The 21,731-nt window shown below is 51.1% G+C and overlaps 1 protein-coding gene across 1 annotated transcript in view; it reads left to right on the forward strand.

The window, feature by feature from the left end:
• LOC140398872 (protein transport protein Sec16A-like) overlaps positions 1 to 21,731 on the forward strand; it is an 85,395-nt gene that overhangs the window by 38,885 nt on the left and 24,779 nt on the right. Inside the window, exons 8-14 of the mRNA XM_072487815.1 lie at positions 1,938 to 2,100; positions 2,383 to 2,531; positions 3,480 to 3,541; positions 7,288 to 7,426; positions 8,413 to 8,652; positions 19,024 to 19,121; positions 21,514 to 21,595. Of these exons, the coding sequence (XP_072343916.1) occupies positions 1,938 to 2,100; positions 2,383 to 2,531; positions 3,480 to 3,541; positions 7,288 to 7,426; positions 8,413 to 8,652; positions 19,024 to 19,121; positions 21,514 to 21,595 (933 nt within the window). The remainder of the gene's footprint in view (positions 1 to 1,937; positions 2,101 to 2,382; positions 2,532 to 3,479; positions 3,542 to 7,287; positions 7,427 to 8,412; positions 8,653 to 19,023; positions 19,122 to 21,513; positions 21,596 to 21,731) is intronic.

The following is a 21,731-nucleotide window of genomic DNA, read 5'->3' on the forward strand; positions in this document are numbered from 1 at the left end:
TACCAGAATTGTGGGGGTAAACATTATCAGGAGAAGATTGACAGACTGGGTCTCTAATCTTCGAAAAATAGGTTGAGGCGTGAGTTAATCGTGACCTTTAAAATGATGAAAGGTTTCGATAGAGTGGGTAGAGAGAGAGAGTGTCTCCTCTATTAGGGAAGAACGGAACCAGAGACCTGAGTCAATTGTATAAGGTGTTAGTGAGGCCACACCTGGAGTATTGTGTTCAGTTTTGGTCTCCTTACTTGAGAAAGGACGTACTGGCACTGGAGGGTGTGCAGAGGAGATTCACTAGGTTAATCCCAGAGCTGAAGGGGTTGGATTACGAGGAGAGGTTGAGTAGTCTGGGACTGTACTCGTTGGAATTTAGAAGGATGCGGGGGGGTGGGGGGATCTTATAGAAACGTATAAAATTATGAAGGGAATAGATAGGATAGATGCAGGCAGGTTGTTTCCACTGGCGGGTGAAAGCAGAACTAGGGGGCATAGCCTCAAAATAAGGGGAAGTAGATTTAGGACTGAGCTTAGGAGGAACTTCTTCACCCAAAGGGTTGTGAATCTATGGAATTCCTTGCTCAGTGAAGCAGTTGAGGTTCCTTCATTAAATGTTTTTAAGATAAAGATAGATAGTTTTTTGAAGAATAAAGGGATTAAGGGTTATGGTGTTCGGGCCGGAAAGTGGAGCTGAGTCCACAAAAGATCAGCCATGATCTCATTGAATGGTGGAGCAGGCTCGAGGGGCCAGATGGCCTACTCCTGCTCCTAGTTCTTATGTTCTAATGTATGAAAGTTGGCATGAAATAGGGAATTCAGGAGAAACGTCGTCGCACAAAGGCCTCAGGAAATGATTGAATTGTATAGTACAGATGTATTTAATGGGGACGTTAGACAAAGCACTTGAGGGAGAAGGAAATAGAGGGTTCCAATGGCAGATTGAAATGAGGAAAGATGGGGGGGGGGTCTTGAGTCAAGCATGAATGTTGGCATGGTCTGGCCTGGGTGTTCAGTAAATCATTATTATTAATAATCATCTATAATCCTAGATTAAATGCAGTAGCATAGGGGGCAGCACGGTAGCACAATGGTTAGCACTGTCGTTTCACATCTCCAGGGTCCCAGGTTCAATTCCCGGCTTGGGTCACTGTCTGTGCGGAGTTTGCACGTTCTCCCCGTGTCTGCATGGGTTTCCTCCGGGTGCTCCCACAGTCCAAAAATGTGTGGGTTTGGTGGATTGGCCATGATAAATTGCCCTTAATGTCCAAAGGAGTTGGATGGGTTTGCTGGGTGACGGGTATGGGGCGCGGAGGTGTGGGGTGCTCTTTTCAAGGGCCGGTGCAGACTCGATGGGCCGAATGGCCTCTTTCTGCACTGTCAATTCTTAGTCTGTAATTAAAAACAGAAAGTGGTGAAAAGCGGCTGGTTGGGCAGCATCTATGGAGAGAGAAACCGAGTTAACGTTTTGGGTCTATGACCTTTCATCAGAGCTTGCTGATTTCTGATCCGAGCGTCTCTGTGCTTTGCTGTTGTAAATCGGTATCTGCCCGTCCATGACCAGGTTGCAGTTTCCTTGTTGCTAGCTCCCGGGTGATCTCGTCATTCGCTGGGTGGGATACTGCGAGTCAGGAACCGGCTAGAACACGTTCCAAAGCTTGTGCACGTCCTGTCAAAATCCCATCATTTATATTTATAATGGGAGCCGCGTATATCGTGCTGCAACTAGTGCCAGGGGTTACGTTGTAGCATCCCTTCTGCAAGAGTGTGTAATTATCGTGTTCCATGTTTATGTTTCCATTCAAATCTGGAGATAGGAATCTATAATGGAATGTGTAAATAAAAAAGGATGCAAAATGAATGATCTTAAAATGGGGACTGCTTTACTTCTACACTCTCTGGCCCAATGTCTCCACCTTCTAACCCCACTTTATTTTTCATTGTAGAGCCAGATTTACAGGAGTCAGCAAGACTTGACTGCTGAAGCACCAGCTCAGGTAGCCAACACCGAGTACACTTACGAATACGCTCAGAGCGCCGTACATCCAGGCTATTCGGATTATCAGTACAGATATCCGTCAGAAACTGGCTGGCAGCCTGAGGAGAAAGGTTTGTTCCTCTGAAATGCATGCTCCTTAACAACAGCATTGTCTTTTCAAGTTTAGTTATTGTGCACGGACGTTTTTTTTTCAGCATGTGGACCGTTTCTTATACAGAGAAACCACATTTTAATGGACACCCAGAAATGCGTTGTTGCTGGGATCTAATGGAGAGTTTTGGGAAAGTCATACATTGAATAACATACCCGGGTTTGAGCTCTGGACTGGAATTTAATCGAGGGGTTTGTTTAGTGTATTCCATTAATTTTTTTGTCAATGTTTTTTGTTTTAGCTCCGGCTCCATTAAGACCGGTGACCCCCGAGAAATTCACAATTCCTCATCTCTGTGTCCGGTTCAGCCCCGGAGGGCAGTTGCTAAAAGTGTTGCCCAACCTCCCTTCCGAAGGACAGCCTGCCCTGGTGGAGTTGCACAGCCTGGAGGTACTTTAGGGAGTGAGGGACGGTGGGAAATCTTTCTTCATTATATACAATGGTGGGGCACAGATTCTGCGCTTCCTCTGCTGGTGCGGTAATTATTACTGTGATCGCTCTGTACTGATCGCAAGCCCTTCCAGGTATCCAGCATATGTGTTAATAGAATAACCAGCGATACACATGGAAGCTTGGCTGACAACGGTTCTGGTTTTCATGAATGAATGTCTGCTGTCACAGGCCATAGATTTGAATGTTGGGAGCAGAGCAGGTCACTCCCCAAGAGAGAGGAAAAAGAACACTCCTGGCTTTTCCCTCAACGTTGATCTTAGTTCAGTTTTGGGAGAGGCCTGGTGGGGGCGAGAATTTCCCACCCATCACCTATCTCCGAATTGTTGCAGGGAATTGTGCTGATTCAAGTTCTCAGACCCTGCAGGGAAACCATTGAGAGCAGTGCCACTGGCTATTTAGGACTGGGTGGTGAAAGCTTAAATCTCCAAAATGCTGGACATTTCCAGCACCTGTAAAATAGTTTAAGCATTCAACTCTGAACCCTGAGGTTGAGGGGCGGGAGCTGCACTCTTGCCTCTAGCTTGAGGGCAAGGGGTTGGCTTTTCACTTCTGCAACTGAGGGGCAGTAACCTTTTCCCTCTGACATGTCACATCTGGAAAGACTTGTTTCTCTCGGATGTTGTCTGATTTTTTTGGACCTTTCCTGATCATCGGCCTTGCCCAGGGGTTCAGGCTGGAACTTGACCTATGAAGGGATCATTCTGTATCTGCCATTGGGGGGTTCTGTCCCCTCCTGACTGTGGAGGATAGTGAGGGAAAGAGTCCATAAAGCTGCACTGTTTTAAGTTATCGCTGGTGCAATGTATTTGATATCAGACTTTTTTGTTAAATTTCAACAATAGTTACATAAGCTGCTGGCTGACATGTGGACTGTTCATTCCCCAGGTGATGCTGCAGCACATGCCTGAGCAGGAGGAGCTCAGGAGGTTCCCAGGGCCACTGGTGAAGTAAGTCTCTTACCTTCTCTTACACCTCACCGAGTTTGCTGCTCTTCTGGTTCTGTTACCGGTATCCAAATGTTCAAATCCCAGCCCTTGAATTCAGTTTAAAGGATCTAAAAATATTAGTAAGAGTGACTGAAACGTTTGGATTGCTATCCGAATCCTAACTGGGTCAGTAATAACCCTTGGGGAAGGAAACGTGCTGTTCTTACCCTGTCTGGGCCTATATGTGACCCCAAACCATCGTGATTAACTATTCCCTCTGAAATGGCCGAGAAAGACACTCTCTCTTTTAACCAGGAACCCTCTGGCCTATTTAGTTCAGTGTAGATATAGTATCCACACAATGATCATAGCCCAGAAGGAATGCACTGAGAGAGGTGATGAGACACTCTGCAAATGCAAACAATGCGCAACTCTTAATATTAAAGCCAAATCATAAATAAGCCCATTCATCAAGTAAGGGTGGCATGGTGGCACAGTGATTAGCACTGCTGCTTCACAGGGCCAGGGACCTTTCATAGACTTTGCTGTGCAGAAGGAGGCCATTCAGCCCATCGAGTCTGCACCCGCTCTTGGAAAGAGCACCCCACTTAAGCTCACACCTCCACCCCTATCCCCGTAACCCAGCAAACCTATCTAACCTAAGGTCAATTTAGCATGGTCAATCCACCTAACCTGCACATCTTTGGATGTGGGAGGAAACCGGAGCACCCGGAGGAATCCTACGCAGACATGGGGAGAATCCGCACAGACAGTGACCCAAGTGGGAATCGAACCTGGGACCCTGGTGTTGTGAAGCCACAGTGCTACCACTATGTTACTTTGCTGCCCCAATTGACCTGGGTTCAATTCCAGTCTTGGGTCACTGTGTGAAGTTTGTACATTCTCCCCGTGTCTGAACATAGAACATTACAGCGCAGGACAGGCCCTTCGGCCCTCGATGTTGTGCCGACCTGTGAAACCACTCTAAAGCCCATCTACACTGTTCCCTTATCGTCCATACGTCTATCCAATGACCATTTAAATGCCCTTAATGATGGCAAGTCCACTACTGTTGCAGGGAGGGCATTCCACACCCTTGCTACTCTCTGAGTAAAGAACCTACCTCTGACATCTGTCCTATATCTATCTCCCCTCAATTTAAACCTATGTCCCCTCTTGCTAGACATCACCATCTGAGGAAAAAGGCTCTCACTGTCCACCCTATCTAATCCTCTGATCATCTTGTATGCCTCAATTAAGTCACCTCTTAACCTTCTTCTCTCTAACGAAAACAGCGTCAAGTCCCTCAGCCTTCCCTCATAAGATCTTCCCTCCATACCAGGCAACATTCTGGTAAATCTCCTCTGCACCCTTTCCAATGCTTCCATATCCTTCCTATAATGCGGCGACCTGAATTGCACGCAATACTCCAAATGTGGCCGCACCAGAGTTTAGTACAGCTGCAACATGACCTCATGGCTCCGAAACTCAATCCCTCTACCAATAAAAGCTAACACACCGTACACCTTCTTAACAACCCTCTCAACCTGGGTGGCAACTTTCAGGGATCTATGTACATGGACACCGAGATCTCTCTGCTCATCCACACTGCCAAGAATCTTACCATTAGCCCAGTACTCTGTCTTCCTGTTATTCCTTCCAAAATGAATCACCTTCTGTGGGTTTTCTGCGTGGGTTTCCTCCCACAGTCCTAAGATGTGCAGGTTAGGTGGACTTAAAAAAAAACAAATTTGAGGGTACCCAATTATTGTTTCCCAATTAAGGGGCAATTTAGCGTGGCCAATCCACCTACCCTGCACATCTTTGGGTTGTGGGGGTGAAACCCACGCAGACACTGGGAGAATGTGCAAACTCCACACGGACAGTGACCCGGGGCCGGGATCTAACCCGGGTCCTCGATGCTGTGAGGCAGCAGTGCTAACCACCGTGCAGCCCGAAGATTAGGTGGATTGACCATGGTAAATTGCCCCTTAATGTCCCAACGGTTAGGTGGGTTTGCAGGGATAGGGCAGGGGAGTGCGCCCAGGTGGGGTGCTCTTTCAGAGGGTTGGTGCAGACTCGATGGGCCGAATGGCCTCCTTCTGAACTGTAGGGATTCTATGATTATCTATGATTATAAAAGAATTGTTGATTCTATCAGTACTGTTGAAGAGGAACCATTCGGCTCCACAAGCCATTTCCTCCATTCATTTAGATGATGCCGAATCTGTATCTCAAATCTATTTTTCTGCCTTTCCCTTTCCGCCGAATATGAAATCGACCAATCTTTGTATTGAAATTTTCAATTGATCCTCCCCCTCAGCAGCCTTTTGGAGGACAGAATTCCTGACTTCCACTCTACTTCATGCTTCTTGATTTCATCCCTGAGTGGCATTGTTCTTGTTATCATAGAATTTACAGATTATCGTAGAATTTACAGTGCAGAAGGAGGCCATTCGGCCCATCGAGTCTGCACCGGTTTCTGGAAAGAGCACCCTACCCAAGCCCACACCTCCACCCTATCCCCACAACCCAGCAACCCCACCCAACACTAAGGGCAATTTATCATGGCCAATCCACCTAACCTGCACATCTTTGGACTGGGAGGAAACCGGAGCACCCGGAGGAAACCCGCGCAGACACGGGGAGGACGTGCAGACTCCGCACAGACAGTGACCCAAGCCGGGAATCGAACCTGGGACCCTGGAGCTGTGAAGCAATTGTGCTATCCACAATGCTACCGTGCTGCCCTGGACTCTCACTAGAGAAAATGGGACAGATACAGAGAAACCATCTTATTCCTTTATCGTTTTAAATACCATGACTAAATCAAACCTCAACCTTCTGAACTTCATAAACAAACCACGTTTAACCCGTTAAACCACGTTTAACCTGTTAATCCAGGGTGTCGTTCCGCTGAGTGAATTTCAATCTCTCCAAGGCCAGTATATCCCTCCTGTGCCTAGACCTGTACACCGTTACTCCAGTGGGCTTTGACCATGGTGACAAAGGCACAGATCACTGCAGTGAAGCTATGCAGATTAATCCTTTGGAGTAATGAATGTCTTTTGGACAGGCCACAATGCTTTCCCCATTCCTCAAGGTAAGAGCGACATTCTTGGTTACCAACATGCTTCCGTTACCTCTGGAATTAGCTGTCCCAATGTAATTCTGGCCAACCTCCCATGTTTATCCTCCGTAAACTTGCGATCATCTGAAACTCTGCTGCCCTTCCCCTAAATCCCACCAAGTCCCATTGGGGCATCACCCCTGACCGCTCGCTGACCGGCGCTTGGTCTCGTTTCAGTAAAACCTCGGGTTTGTTAATTCTCATCCTTCTGTTCAAATCCCTCCAGAGCCTCACCCCTCCCTATCCCTGTAACCTCTTTCAGCTCCACACTGACTCCCAAGATATCTGCACTCCTCCAAACCTGGCCTCTGCACATTCCCTGATGTTCCTTCACCACCTGAGTTCTGTGCCTCCGAATTATCTGCAACATGGATCTCCAACTCTCTCGTCTGAGTCAGTAATACCCATTGTTAAAAGCTGAGGGCCCAGTGTGGGAACATTACTGGTTACAGCCTGGCAGAGAGAGAGTGTTCCCTGTATGTCCTCGCTCCACACTGATTAACCCTTATCACAAGGTTGCCTCCAATTCCATGCATTGCTAAACTCCTGCCTTGTTGCTGCTGACAGCATCATAGTGTGTGTGTTAATCAGTGAACTTTAAGGGTTCAAGGTTCCTTTCTAATTACTTTTTCTTTAGGGAAGAGACTCATAAAGTTGATGTTATCAACTTTGCTCAAAACAAGGCCACAGAATGCCTGAGGAATGACGAACTTCTGGATAAGGAGTCTGCCAACCTGCTGTGGGAGCTGATTGTACTGTTGTGCAGGCAGAATGGGGTGAGTTGCTGCTACTTTGCACTGTCCCGAGTAAGAGTTCTCCTCCAACACACAGTCCCGCTCACTTTGTAATGGCTGATTAAACAGCGTCTTGAGCACATGCTCATGTGAATCACCTCCGAATGGGAGTGAATCAGTCCCTGCTCCCTGCCCCCGACCCGTACATGTGCAGGAACTGATGGATATATCGTGGGACTCAGTGCAATGGCTTTCAAGATGTTTGTAAAGAGGAATATTAACCCGTTTCCTCTCACTTCTCCCTTGGCCTCAGGAGAGTGAGAAGCGGGAATCTGGCTCCGTGGAGTGACCAGTAGAGCTTGTTGGAGACCAGGCGTCTGGTTCACCTCTGCCGCAGCCTGCCTGAGATGAACGGTGTGTGAATCTGGGGTGTAATGTGCCAGGGCTGTCAGCACTGAACAGCTCAGCGTGCAGCTGGTGAGTAAATACTCTTATTGGAGTCAGTCAGGAGATCATGGATTCAATTCCTGCTGCAGACGTGAGCACAATCCAGGTCGACTCTCCAGCTACTGCACTGTTGGACATTAAATTGAGGAGGTGTCTGCCCTCTTGGATCCCACGGCACTATTTTGAAGAATGCCTGACCAGCACTTATCCCTCAACCACTATCACTAAAAATCAGATTACCTGGTCATTTATCACATGACTGTTCGTGGGATCTTGCTGTTCACAAACTGGCTTTTGTGTTTCCTACATTATCAGCGACTGCACTTCGAAAAGTACTCAATTGACTGTAAAGTACTTTGGCGTGTCCTGCAATTGTGAAAGGTGCCACAGAAATACAAGTCTTTCTCTAACCCCTGTACATGCAGTTTATATTCAGTTCCCCCTCCTCTATAAGGACTGGTAATCACTGCTGTGCAATGTTTTGTAGCCACTGCTACAAGCTCAGACTATAACGACAAGGATAATTTAGTATGTACAGAACTCTGATATGAAGTTTTTAACGTCATTCATGTACTTTCTAGACAGTGATTGGTACAGATATTGCTGAGCTCCTTCTGCGGGAGCACCGGTCCGTCTGGCTTCCTGGAAAATCGCCCAACGAAGCAAATCTAATTGACTTCAACAATGATTTGATTCCACGTGCGGAAGACGAGACTTGTACCTCCCTCTTCACGGATAGTTTCCTTGACAGTAATTCCACGGAAAGTCCTGGCAAGGACACTGAACGTTTCCGCGAGCTGCTGCTATTTGGCCGCAAGAAGGTAAAAGTCAGATAAATGTTCACTTGCTAACAGCAGTGTGTGTGCTAGAGAATCACCCTCTGACAGCACGGTGTGCAAGTGTCCCAGCGAATCACCCACTGACAGCACGGTGTGTGAGTGTCCTAGAGAATCACCCACTGACAGCACGGTGTGTGAGTGTCCCAGCGAATCACCCACTGACAGCACGGTGTGTGTGTGTCCTAGAGAATCACCCACTGACAGCACGGTGTGTGAGTGTCCCAGCGAATCACCCACTGACAGCACGGTGTGTGACTGTCCCAGCGAATCACCCACTGACAGCACGGTGTGTGTGTGTCCTAGAGAGAATCACCCACTGACAGCACGGTGTGTGTGTGTCCCAGCGAATCACCCACTGACAGCACGGTGTGTGTGTGTCCTAGAGAGAATCACCCACTGACAGCACGGTGTGTGTGTGTCCTAGAGAGAATCACCCACTGACAGCACGGTGTGTGTGTGTCCCAGCGAATCACCCACTGACAGCACGGTGTGTGAGTGTCCCAGCGAATCATCCACTGACAGCACGGTGTGTGTGTGTCCTAGAAAATCACCCCCTGACAGCACGGTGTGTGTGTGTGTCCTAGAGAGAATCACCCACTGACAGCACGGTGTGTGTGTGTGTGTCCTAGAGAGAATCACGCACTGACAGCACGGTGTGTGAGTGTCCTAGAGAGAATCACCCACTGACAGCACGGTGTGTGAGTGTCCTGGCGAGAATCACCCACTGACAGCACGGTGTGTGTGTGTGTGTCCTAGAGAATCACCCACTGACAGCACAGTGTGTGTGTGTGTCCTAGAGAGAATCACACACTGACAGTACAGCGTGTGTGTGTGTCCTAGAGACTCACCCACTGACAGCACGGTGTGCGAGTGTCCTAGAGAATCACCCACTGACAGCACGGTGTGCGAGTGTCCTAGAGAATCACCCACTGACAGCACGGTGTGTGAGTGTCCCAGCGAATCACCCACTGACAGCACGGTGTGTGAGTGTCCCAGCGAATACCCACTGACAGCACGGTGTGTGTGTGTGTCCTAGAGAGAATCACCCACTGACAGCACGGTGTGTGAGTGTCCCAGCGAATCACCCACTGACAGCACGGTGTGCGAGTGTCCTAGAGAGAATCACCCACTGACAGCACGGTGTGTGTGTGTGTCCGAGAGAGAATCACCCACTGACAGCACGGTGTGTGAGTGTGTCCTAGAGAGAATCACCCACTGACAGCACGGTGTGTGAGTGTCCTGGAGAGAATCACCCACTGACAGCACGGTGTGTGTGTGTCCGAGAGAGAATCACCCACTGACAGCACGGTGTGTGAGTGTGTCCTAGAGAGAATCACCCACTGACAGCACGGTGTGTGAGTGTCCTGGAGAGAATCACCCACTGACAGCACGGTGTGTGAGTGTCCTAGAGAGAATCACCCACTGGCAGCACGGTGTGTGTGTGTCCTAGAGAGAATCACCCACTGACAGCGCGGTGTGTGTGTCCTGGAGAGAATCACGCACTGACAGCACGGTGTGTGTGTGTCCCAGCGAATCACCCACTGACAGCACGGTGTGTGAGTGTCGCAGCGAATCACCCACTGACAGCACGGTGTGCAAGTGTCCTAGAGAATCACCCACTGACAGCACGGCGTGTGTGTGTGTCCTAGAGAGAATCACCCACTGACAGCACGGCGTGTGTGTGTGTCCTAGAGAATCACCCACTGACAGCACGGTGTGTGTGTGTGTCCTAGAGAGAATCACCCACTGACAGAACGGTGTGTGAGGGTCCCAGCGAATCACCCACTGACAGCACGGTGTGTGAGTGTCCTAGAGAGAATCACCCACTGACAGCACGGTGTGTGAGTGTCCTAGAGAGAATCACCCACTGACAGCACGGTGTGTGAGTGTCCCAGCGAATAACCCACTGACAGCACGGTGTGTGTGTGTCCTAGAGAGAATCACCCACTGACAGCACGGTGTGTGAGTGTCCCAGCGAATCACCCACTGACAGCATGGTGTGTGGGTGTCCTAGAGAGAATCACCCACTGACAGCACGGTGTGTGTGTCCCCCAGCGAATACCCACTGACAGCACGGTGTGTGTGTGTGTCCTAGAGAATCACCCACTGACAGCACGGTGTGTGTGTCCCCCAGCGAATCACCCACTGACAGCACGGTGTGCGAGTGTCCTAGAGAGAATCACCCACTGACAGCACGGTGAGCGAGTGTCCCAGCGAATCACCCACTGACAGTACGGTGTGTGAGTGTCCCAGCGAATCACCCACTGACAGCACGGTGTGTGTGTGTCCTAGAGAATCACCCACTGACAGCACGGTGTGTGAGTGTGTCCCAGCGAATCACCCACTGACAGCACGGTGTGTGTGTGTCCCAGCGAATCACCCACTGACAGCACGGTGTGTGTGTGTCCTAGAGAATTACCCACTGACAGCACGGTGTGTGAGTGTCCCAGCAGATCACTCACTGACAGCACAGTGTGTGTGTGTCCTAGAGAATCACCCACTGACAGCACGGTGTGTGAGTGTCCTAGAGAATCACCCACTGACAGCACGGTGTGTGAGTGTCCCAGCGAATCACTCACTGACAGCACGGTGTGTGAGTGTGCTAGAGAATCACCCACTGACAGAACAGTGTGTGTGTCCGAGAGAGAATCACCCACTGACAGCACGGTGTGTGAGTGTCCCAGCGAATCACCCACTGACAGCACGGTGTGTGTGTGTCCTAGAGAATCACCCACTGACAGCACGGTGTATGAGTGTGCTAGAGAATCACCCACTGACAGCATGGTGTGTGTGTCCTAGAGAATCACCCACTGACAGCACGGTGTGCGAGTGTACGAGAGAGAATCACCCACTGACAGCACGGTGTGTGAGTGTCCTAGAGAATCACCCACTGACAGCATGGCGTGTGTGTGTGTCCTAGAGAGAATCACCCACTGACAGCACGGCGTGTGTGTTTGTCCTAGAGAATCACCCACTGACAGCACGGCGTGTGTGTGTGTCCTAGAGAGAATCACCCACTGACAGAACGGTGTGTGAGGGTCCCAGCGAATCACCCACTGACAGCACGGTGTGTGTGTGTCCGAGAGAGAATCACCCACTGACAGCACGGTGTGTGAGTGTCCCAGCGAATCACCCACTGACAGCACGGTGTGCGAGTGTCCTAGAGAGAATCACCCACTGACAGCACCGTGTGCGAGTGTCCTAGAGAGAATCACTCACTGACAGCACGGTGTGTGAGTGCCCCAGCGAATAACCAATGACAGCACGGTGTGCGAGTGTCCTAGAGAATCACCCACTGACAGCACGGCGTGTGTGTGTGTCCTAGAGAGAATCACCCACTGACAGCACGGTGTGTGTGTGTCCTAGAGAGAATCACCCACTGACAGCACGGTGTGTGTGTGTCCTAGAGAGAATCACCCACTGACAGCACCGTGTGCGAGTGTCCTAGAGAGAATCACCCACTGACAGCACGGTGTGTGTGTGTCCTAGAGAGAATCACCCACTGACAGCACGGTGTGTGAGTGTCCCAGCGAATCACCCACTGACAGCACGGTGTGTGAGTGCCCTAGAGAAGCACCCACTGACAGCACGGTGTGTGAGTGTCCCAGCGAATCACCCACTGACAGCACGGTGTGTGAGTGTCCCAGCGAATCACCCACTGACAGCACGGTGTGTGAGTGCCCTAGAGAAGCACCCACTGACAGCACGGTGTGTGTGTGTCCCAGCAAATCACCCACTGACAGCACTGTGTGTGAGTGTCCTAGAGAATCACCCACTGACAGCACGGTGTGTGAGTGTCCTAGAGAGAATCACCCACTGACAGCACGGTGTGTGAGTGTCCCAGCGAATCACCCACTGACAGCACGGTGTGTGAGTGTCCCAGCGAATCACCCACTGACAGCACGGTGTGCGAGTGTCCTAGAGAATCACCCACTGACAGCACGGTGTGTGAGTGTCCCAGCGAATCACCCACTGACAGCACGGTGTGTGTGTGTCCTAGAGAATCACCCACTGACAGCACAGTGTGTGTGTCCTAGAGAATCACCCACTGACAGCACGGTGTGTGAGTGTCCCAGCGAATACCCACTGACAGCACGGTGTGTGTGTGTGTCCTAGAGAATCACCCACTGACAGCACGGTGTGTGAGTGTCCTAGAGAATCACCCACTGACAGCACGGTGTGTGAGTGTCCCAGCGAATCACCCACTGACAGCACGGTGTGTGTGAGTGTCCCAGCGAATACCCACTGACAGCGCGGTGGGTGTCCTCGAGAGAATCACCCACTGACAGCACGGTGTGTGAGTGTCCCAGCGAATACCCATTGACAGCACGGTGTGTGTGTGTGTCCTAGAGAATCACCCACTGACAGCACGGTGTGTGTGAGTGTCCCAGCGAATACCCACTGACAGCACGATGTGCGAGTGTGCTAGAGAGAATCACCCACTGACAGAACGGTGTGTGAGGGTCCCAGCGAATCACCCACTGACAGCATGGTGTGTGTGTGTCCCAGCGAATACCCACTGACAGCACGATGTGCGAGTGTGCTAGAGAGAATCACCCACTGACAGCACGGTGAGCGAGTGTCCCAGCGAAACACCCACTGACAGTACGGTGTGTGAGTGTCCCAGCGAATCACCCACTGACAGCACGGTGTGTGTGTGTCCTAGAGAATCACCCACTGACAGCACGGTGTGTGTGTGTCCCAGCGAATCACTCACTGACAGCACGGTGTATGAGTTTGCTAGAGAATCACCCACTGACAGCACGGTGTGCGAGTATACGAGAGAGAATCACCCACTGACAGCACGGTGTGTGTGTGCTAGAGAATCACCCACTGACAGCATGGTGTGTGTGTCCTAGAGAATCACCCACTGACAGCACGGTGTGCGAGTGTACGAGAGAGAATCACCCACTGACAGCACGGCGTGTGTGTGTCCTAGAGAGAATCACCCACTGACAGCACGGTGTGTGTGTGTCCTAGAGAGAATCACCCACTGACAGCACGGTGTGTGTATGTCCTAGAGAATCACCCACTGACAGCACGGTGTGCGAGTGTCCTAGAGAGAATCACCCACTGACAGCACGGCGTGTGTGTGTGTCCTAGAGAGAATCACCCACTGACAGAACGGTGTGTGAGGGTCCCAGCGAATCACCCACTGACAGCATGGTGTGTGAGTGTCCTAGAGAGAATCACCCACTGACAGCACCGTGTGCGAGTGTCCTAGAGAATCACCCACTGACAGCACGGTGTGTGTGTGCTAGAGAGAATCACCCACTGACAGCGCGGTGTGTGAGTGTCCTAGAGAGAATCACCCACTGACAGCACGGTGTGTGAGTGTCCCAGCGAATACCCACTGACAGCACGGTGTGTGTGTGTCCTAGAGAATCACCCACTGACAGCACGGTGTGTGAGTGTCCTAGAGAATCACCCACTGACAGCACAGTGTGTGTGTGTCCTAGAGAATCACCCACTGACAGCACGGTGTGCGAGTGTCCTTGAGAATCACCCACTGACAGCACGGTGTGTGAGTGTCCTAGAGAATCACCCACTGACAGCACAGTGTGTGTGTCCTAGAGAATCACCCACTGACAGCACGGTGTGCGAGTGTCCTTGAGAATCACCCACTGACAGCACGGTGTGCGAGTGTCCTAGAGAATCACCCACTGACAGCACGGTGTGTGTGTGTCCTAGAGAATCACCCACTGACAGCACAGTGTGTGTGTGTGTCCTAGAGAATCACCCACTGACAGCACGGTGTGTGTGTGTCCTAGAGAATCACCCACTGACAGCACAGTGTGTGTGTGTGTGTGTCCTAGAGAATCACCCACTGACAGCACGGTGTGCGAGTGTCCTAGAGAATCACCTACTGACAGCACGGTGTGTGTGTGTGTATCCTAGATAGAATCACCCACTGACTGCACGGTGTGTGAGTGTCCCAGCGAATACCCACTGACAGCACGGTGTGTGTGTGTCCTAGAGAATCACCCACTGACAGCACGGTGTGTGAGTGTCCTAGAGAGAATCACCCACTGACAGCACGGTGTGTGTGTCCTAGAGAGAATCACCCACTGACAGCACGGTGTGTGTGTGTCCTAGAGAATCACCCACTGACAGCACGGTGTGTGAGTGTCCTAGAGAGAATCACCCACTGACAGCACGGTGTGTGAGTGTCCCAGCGAATCACCCACTGACAGCACGGTGTGTGAGTGTCCTAGAGAGAATCACCCACTGACAGCACGGTGTGTGGGTGTCTTGAGAGAATCACCCACTGACAGCACGGTGTGTGTGTGTGTCCTAGAGAATCACCCACTGACAGCACGGTGTGTGTGTGTCCTAGAGAGAATCACCCACTGACAGCACGGCGTGTGTGTGTCCGAGAGAATCACCCACTGACAGCACGCTGTGTGTGTGTGTCCAAGAGAGAATCACCCACTGACAGAACAGTGTCTGAGTGTCCCAGCGAATCACCCACTGACAGCACGCTGCGTGTGTGTGTACTATAGAGAATCACCCACTGACAGCACGGTGTGTGAGTGTCCCAGCGAATCACCCACTGACAGCACGGTGTGTGTGTGTCCTAGAGAATCACCCACTGACAGCACGGTGTGCGAGTGTCCTAGAGAATCACCCACTGACAGCACGGTGTGTGTGTGTGTCCTAGAGAGAATCACCCACTGACAGCACGGTGTGTGTGTGTGTCCTAGAGAGAATCACCCACTGACAGCACGGTGTGTGAGTGTCCCAGCGAATCACCCACTGACAGCACGGTGTGTGTGTGTCCTAGAGAGAATCACCCACTGACAGCACGGTGTGTGTGTCCCCCAGCGAATCACCCACTGACAGCACGGTGTGTGAGTGTCCTAGAGAATCACCCACTGACAGCACGGTGTGTGAGTGTCCTAGAGAGAATCACCCACTGACAGCACGGTGTGTGTGTGTCCTAGAGAATCACCCACTGACAGCACGGTGTGTGAGTGTCCCAGCGAATCACCCACTGACAGCACGGTGTGTGTGTGTCCTAGAGAATCACCCACTGACAGCACAGTGTGTGTGTGTGTGTCCTAGAGAGAATCACCCACTGACAGCACGGTGTGTGTGTGTCCTAGAGAGAATCACCCACTGACAGCACGGTGTGTGAGTGTCCTCGAGAGAATCACCCACTGACAGCACGGTGTGTGTGTGTGTCCTAGAGAATCACCCACTGACAGCCCGGTGTGTGAGTGTGTCCTAGAGAATCACCCACTGACAGCACGGTGTGTGTGTGTGTCCTAGAGAGAATCACCCACTGACAGCACGGTGTGTGAGTGTCCTCGAGAGAATCACCCACTGACAGCACGGTGTGTGTGTGTGTCCTAGAGAATCACCCACTGACAGCACGGTGTGTGTGTGTGTCCTAGAGAATCACTCACTGACAGCACGGTGTGTGAGTGTCCCAGCGAATCACCCACTGACAGCACGGTGTGTGTGTCCTGGAGAGAATCACCCACTGACAGCACAGTGTGTGTGTGTCCGAGAGAGAATCACCCACTGACAGCACGGTGTGTGTGTGTCCCAGCGAATCACCCACTGACAGCACGGTGTGTGAGTGTCCCAGCGAATCACCCACTGACAGCACGGTGTGTGAGTGTCCCAGCGAATCACCCACTGACAGCACGGTGTGTGAGTGTCCTAGAGAATCACCCACTGACAGCACGGTGTGTGAGTGTCCTAGAGAGAATCACCCACTGACAGCACGGTGTGTGAGTGTCCTCGAGAGAATCACCCACTGACAGCACGGCGTGTGAGTGTCCTCGAGAGAATCACCCACTGACAGCACGGCGTGTGTGTGTGTCCTAGAGAATCACCCACTGACAGCACGGTGTGTGTGTGTGTCCTAGAGAATCACCCACTGACAGCACGGTGTGTGAGTGTCCTCGAGAGAATCACCCACTGACAGCACGGCGTGTGTGTGTGTCCTAGAGAATCACCCACTGACAGCACGGTGTGTGAGTGTCCTAGAGAGAATCACCCACTGACAGCACGGTGTGTGAGTGTCCCAGCGAATCACCCACTGACAGCACGGTGTGTGAGTGTCCTAGAGAGAATCACCCACTGACAGCACGGTGTGTGAGTGTCCCAGCGAATCACCCACTGACAGCACGGTGTGTGAGTGTCCCAGCGAATCACCCACTGACAGCACGGTGTGTGAGTGTCCCAGCGAATCACCCACTGACAGCACGGTGTGTGTGTGTCCGAGAGAGAATCACCCACTGACAGCACGGTGTGTGTGTGTGTCCTAGAGAATCACCCACTGACAGCACGGTGTGTGTGTGTGTCCTAGAGAGAATCACCCACTGACAGCACGGTGTGTGTGTGTCCTCGAGAATCACCCACTGACAGCACAGTGTGTGTGTGTGTGTCCTAGAGAGAATCACCCACTGACAGCACGGTGTGTGTGTGTCCTAGAGAATCACCCACTGACAGCACAGTGTGTGTGTGTGTGTCCTAGAGAGAATCACCCACTGACAGCACGGTGTGTGTGTGTCCTAGAGAGAATCACCCACTGACAGCACGGTGTGTGAGTGTCCTCGAGAGAATCACCCACTGACAGCACGGTGTGTGTGTGTGTGTGTCCTAGAGAATCACCCACTGACAGCACGGTGTGTGTGTGTGTCCTAGAGAATCACCCACTGACAGCACGGTGTGTGAGTGTGTCCTAGAGAATCACCCACTGACAGCACGGTGTGTGAGTGTGTCCTAGAGAATCACTCACTGACAGCACGGTGTGTGTGTGTGTCCTAGAGAGAATCACCCACTGACAGCACGGTGTGTGTGTCCACCAGCGAATCACCCACTGACAGCACGGTGTGTGTGTGTGTCCTAGAGAGAATCACCCACTGACAGCACGGTGTGTGAGTGTCCCAGCGAATCACCCACTGACAGCACGGTGTGTGAGTGTCCCAGCGAATCACCCACTGACAGCACGGTGTGTGTGTGTGTCCCAGCGAATCACCCACTGACAGCACGGTGTGTGAGTGTGTCCTAGAGAGAATCACCCACTGACAGCACGGTGTGTGAGTGTCCCAGCGAATCACCCACTGACAGCACAGTGTGTGTGTGTGTGTGTGTCCTAGAGAGAATCACCCACTGACAGCACGGTGTGTGTGTGTGTCCTAGAGAATCACCCACTGACAGCACGGTGTGTGTGTGTGTCCTAGAGAATCACCCACTGACAGCACGGTGTGTGAGTATGTCCTAGAGAATCACCCACTGACAGCACGGTGTGTGAGTGTGTCCTAGAGAATCACTCACTGACAGCACGGTGTGTGAGTGTGTCCTAGAGAGAATCACCCACTGACAGCACGGTGTGTGTGTCCACCAGCGAATCACCCACTGACAGCACGGTGTGTGTGTGTGTCCTAGAGAGAATCACCCACTGACAGCACGGTGTGTGAGTGTCCCAGCGAATCACCCACTGACAGCACGGTGTGTGTGTGTCCTAGAGAGAATCACCCACTGACAGCACGGTGTGTGTGTGTCCTAGAGAGAATCACCCACTGACAGCACGGTGTGAGTGTGTCCTAGAGAGAATCACCCACTGACAGCACGGTGTGTGAGTGTCCCAGCGAATCACCCACTGACAGCACGGTGTGTGTGTGTGTCCTAGAGAGAATCACCCACTGACAGCACGGTGTGTGTGTGTCCTAGAGAGAATCACCCACTGACAGCACGGTGTGAGTGTGTCCTAGAGAGAATCACCCACTGACAGCACGGTGTGTGAGTGTCCCAGCGAATCACCCACTGACAGCACGGTGTGTGAGTGTCCCAGCGAATCACCCACTGACAGCACGGTGTGTGAGTGTCCTCGAGAGAATCACCCACTGACAGCACGGCGTGTGTGTGTGTCCTAGAGAATCACCCACTGACAGCACGGTGTGTGAGTGTCCTAGAGAGAATCACCCACTGACAGCACGGTGTGTGAGTGTCCCAGCGAATCACCTACTGACAGCATGGTGTGTGTGTGTCCTAGAGAGAATCACCCACTGACAGCACGGTGTGTGCTTCCCTCTTGACTGGTGTTGTCACACTGTCGCTTCACAGCGCCAGGGACGCGGGTTCCCGGCTTGGGTCACTGCCTGTGCGGAGCCTGCACATTCTCCCTGTTTGTGCGTGGGTTTCTTCCGGGTGCTCCGGTTTCCTCCCACAAGTCCCGAGTTGTCTGTTAGGTGAATTGGACATTCTGAATTCTCCCTCTGTGTATCCGAACATGCACCGGAATGTGGCGACTAGGGGCTTTTCACAGTAACTTCATCGCAGTGTTAATGTAAGCCTACTTGTGACAATAATAAAGATTATTATTATCTGCCTCTGTAGGATGCCCTGGAGTCGGCCATGAAGCATGGGCTATGGGGTCACGCGTTGTTGTTGGCCAGCAAAATGGACAGCCGGACGCATGCAAAGGTCATGACCAGGTAGGGTCTACTTGCAACATTCAGCAACACTCGTTTGTGTTTGGCACTGGAGGGGATGGGATTGAAATTTTGGCTGGACTGCGCTTGGATTATTGTATAACTCTGGTCCCCAAATTGCAAAAGGATATAGAGGCACCGGAAAAGGTGCACAAAAGAATTACAAGGATAATACCAGAATTTGAGAGGTTGTACCTTCAGGAAAGAGTGAACAAGGTGGAATTGATTCCCCTAGAAAAGGGAAAGGGATGATGGTTGACCTGATGGAGGCTTGGAAGAGGTGAGAGAGAGTAGAGGTAATTATGTTTTCACTTGTGGGGAAACCAAAACTAGGAACCATAATTGAAAGATAAAAAAGGAAGACTTGCATTAGTATGACACCTGTCACAGCCACCGGATGTCCAAAGCCCACTATAGCCAATGAAATACTTTTTGAAGGACAGTTACTGTTGTAAGGAAGGTAGTCACCAGTGAATGGAGTGGGAGTGGATGGGAGTAGGGTAGAAATACTACCATGGACAGGTTGGACTGAATTGCTGATTTCTGTGTTGTAAAATTCTAAGTATCGGGGATTTTAGACTCTTCTGTCATGCCCCACTGGGTCGAATAGCCAGCTGCCACCATACCTGGACGCACACTGCCGTAAACCCTGCACCCCTGAGGAGGGCACTGTCTGTCTCCGGATAGGTAAAATGGGGAAGCCTCTACCCCAAGACTCTGCTGAGGTTTCTTAAAGTACCAGGTACCCCAGAAAGTGCCAGCACCATTCGGACGATGCAGAGGGAGTGGGAAATAAGCTCTGTGTGCAGCGGTTAAAGAAAGGATTCGCATTCATTCAGCGCTTTTCACGGACTTTCACAGATAGGTAGGAAAGTAAGTTGTGAAGAGGACACGAGGAGGCTTCAGAAAGATAGGTTAAATGAGTGGGCAAACATTTGGTGTAACGTGGGAAAATGTGAAATTGCCCATTTTGGCAGGAAGATTTAAAAAAATCATATTCTGTAAATGGTGAGAGATTGCAGAGCTCTGAGAAGCAGAGGGACCTGGGTGTCCGAGTGCATGAATGACAGAAGGCTGCAGACAGGTACAGCAAGTAATTAGGAAAGATAATAGAATGTTATCCTTTATTGCGAGGGGAATTGAAGTTATGCTTCGCTTGTACAAGGCACCAGTGAGATCACATGAAATGAAAATCGCTTATTGTCACAAGTAGGCTTCAAATGAAGTTACTGTGAAAAGCCCCTAGTCGCCACATTCCGGCGCCTGTTCGGGGAGGCTGGTACGGGAATTGAACCGTGCTGCTGGCCTGCCTTGGTCTGCTTTCAAAGCCAGCGATTTAGCCCTGTGCTAAACAGCCTCTAGATTTGGGGTACTGTTCACCTTCTTTAAGGAGAGATGTAAATGCGTTGGAAGCTGTTCACAGAACCACAGAATTGTTATAGTCAAAAAGGAGGCCATTCGGCCCATGTCTCCACCTGCTTTTAATTCTAGCTCGGAATCAATTCATTGGAGAGAATGCAGAGGTTTTGAAAAATTCTTTAATGGGCTGTGTGTGTTGCTGGCTGGGCCGGCGATTATTGCCCATCTCTAATTGCCCTTGACCTGAGTGTGCCGCTCGGCCACTTCAGAGGGCAGTTAAGAGTCAACCACATTGCTATGGGTCTGGAGTCACCTGTAGACCAGACCGGGTAAGGACGGCAGATTTCCTTCCCTGAAGGGCATCAGTGAACCAGATGGGTTTTTACAATGAACAATGGTTTCACGGCCATCGTTAGATTCCAGACTTTTTTTATTGAATTCAAATGTCACCAGTCCCGTGGCATGCTTTGAACCCGGATCCCCAAAACAATACCCTGTGTCTCTGGTGTGATAATACCACTCTGCCAGCGCCTCCTCTAAATTAATCCCTGGATTGGGGGTGTTGTCTTGTGAGGAAAGGTTGGAGAGGTTAGACTTGTATCCACTGGGGTTTAGAAGAGTAAGAGGCGACTTGATTGAAACGTGTGAGATCCTGAGGGGTATTGACAGGGTGGATGTGGAGAGGATGGTTCCTCTTGTCGGAGAATCTAGAACTGGGGCCACTGTTTAAAAAATAAGGGGTGGCTGATTTAAGATCGCCAAGAGGCACAATGTTTTCTGAGGGTTGTGTGTCTTTGGAACTCTCTTCCTGGAAAGGCGGTGGAAGTAAAGTCTTTGAATGTTTTGAAGGCAGAGGGGGGTCGATTGTTGGTGAGCGAGAGGGTGGTGTGTTATGTGGGGTGGGCAGGATGAGGTTCCCGTCAAATCAGCCAAATGGCTGGCCCACTCCTGCCCCTTCGTGTGTTTCAAACTCGGAAAATCCTGCACAGTCACATCTACAGGCTAACCCTTTACATTCTATTCTCTTCGTGCCCAGGTTTGCCAACAGTCTGCCCATCAATGACCCTCTACAGACGGTGTACCAACTGATGTCTGGTCGCATGCCAGCTGCAGCCACGGTCAGTCTTGTTAATGTTACCATTACTGAAAATTGTGATTAAATTTCCCTCTGCACTCGTGGTGGGCAACCTGGGGCTCGGGGGGAGGGGGCCCCACGGGGCCCACCTGGGTTCCGAGGGTGGCCCACCAGTCATT

This window comes from Scyliorhinus torazame, chromosome 22 (genome assembly GCF_047496885.1).
Source record: "Scyliorhinus torazame isolate Kashiwa2021f chromosome 22, sScyTor2.1, whole genome shotgun sequence".
Taxonomy (NCBI): domain Eukaryota; kingdom Metazoa; phylum Chordata; class Chondrichthyes; order Carcharhiniformes; family Scyliorhinidae; genus Scyliorhinus; species Scyliorhinus torazame.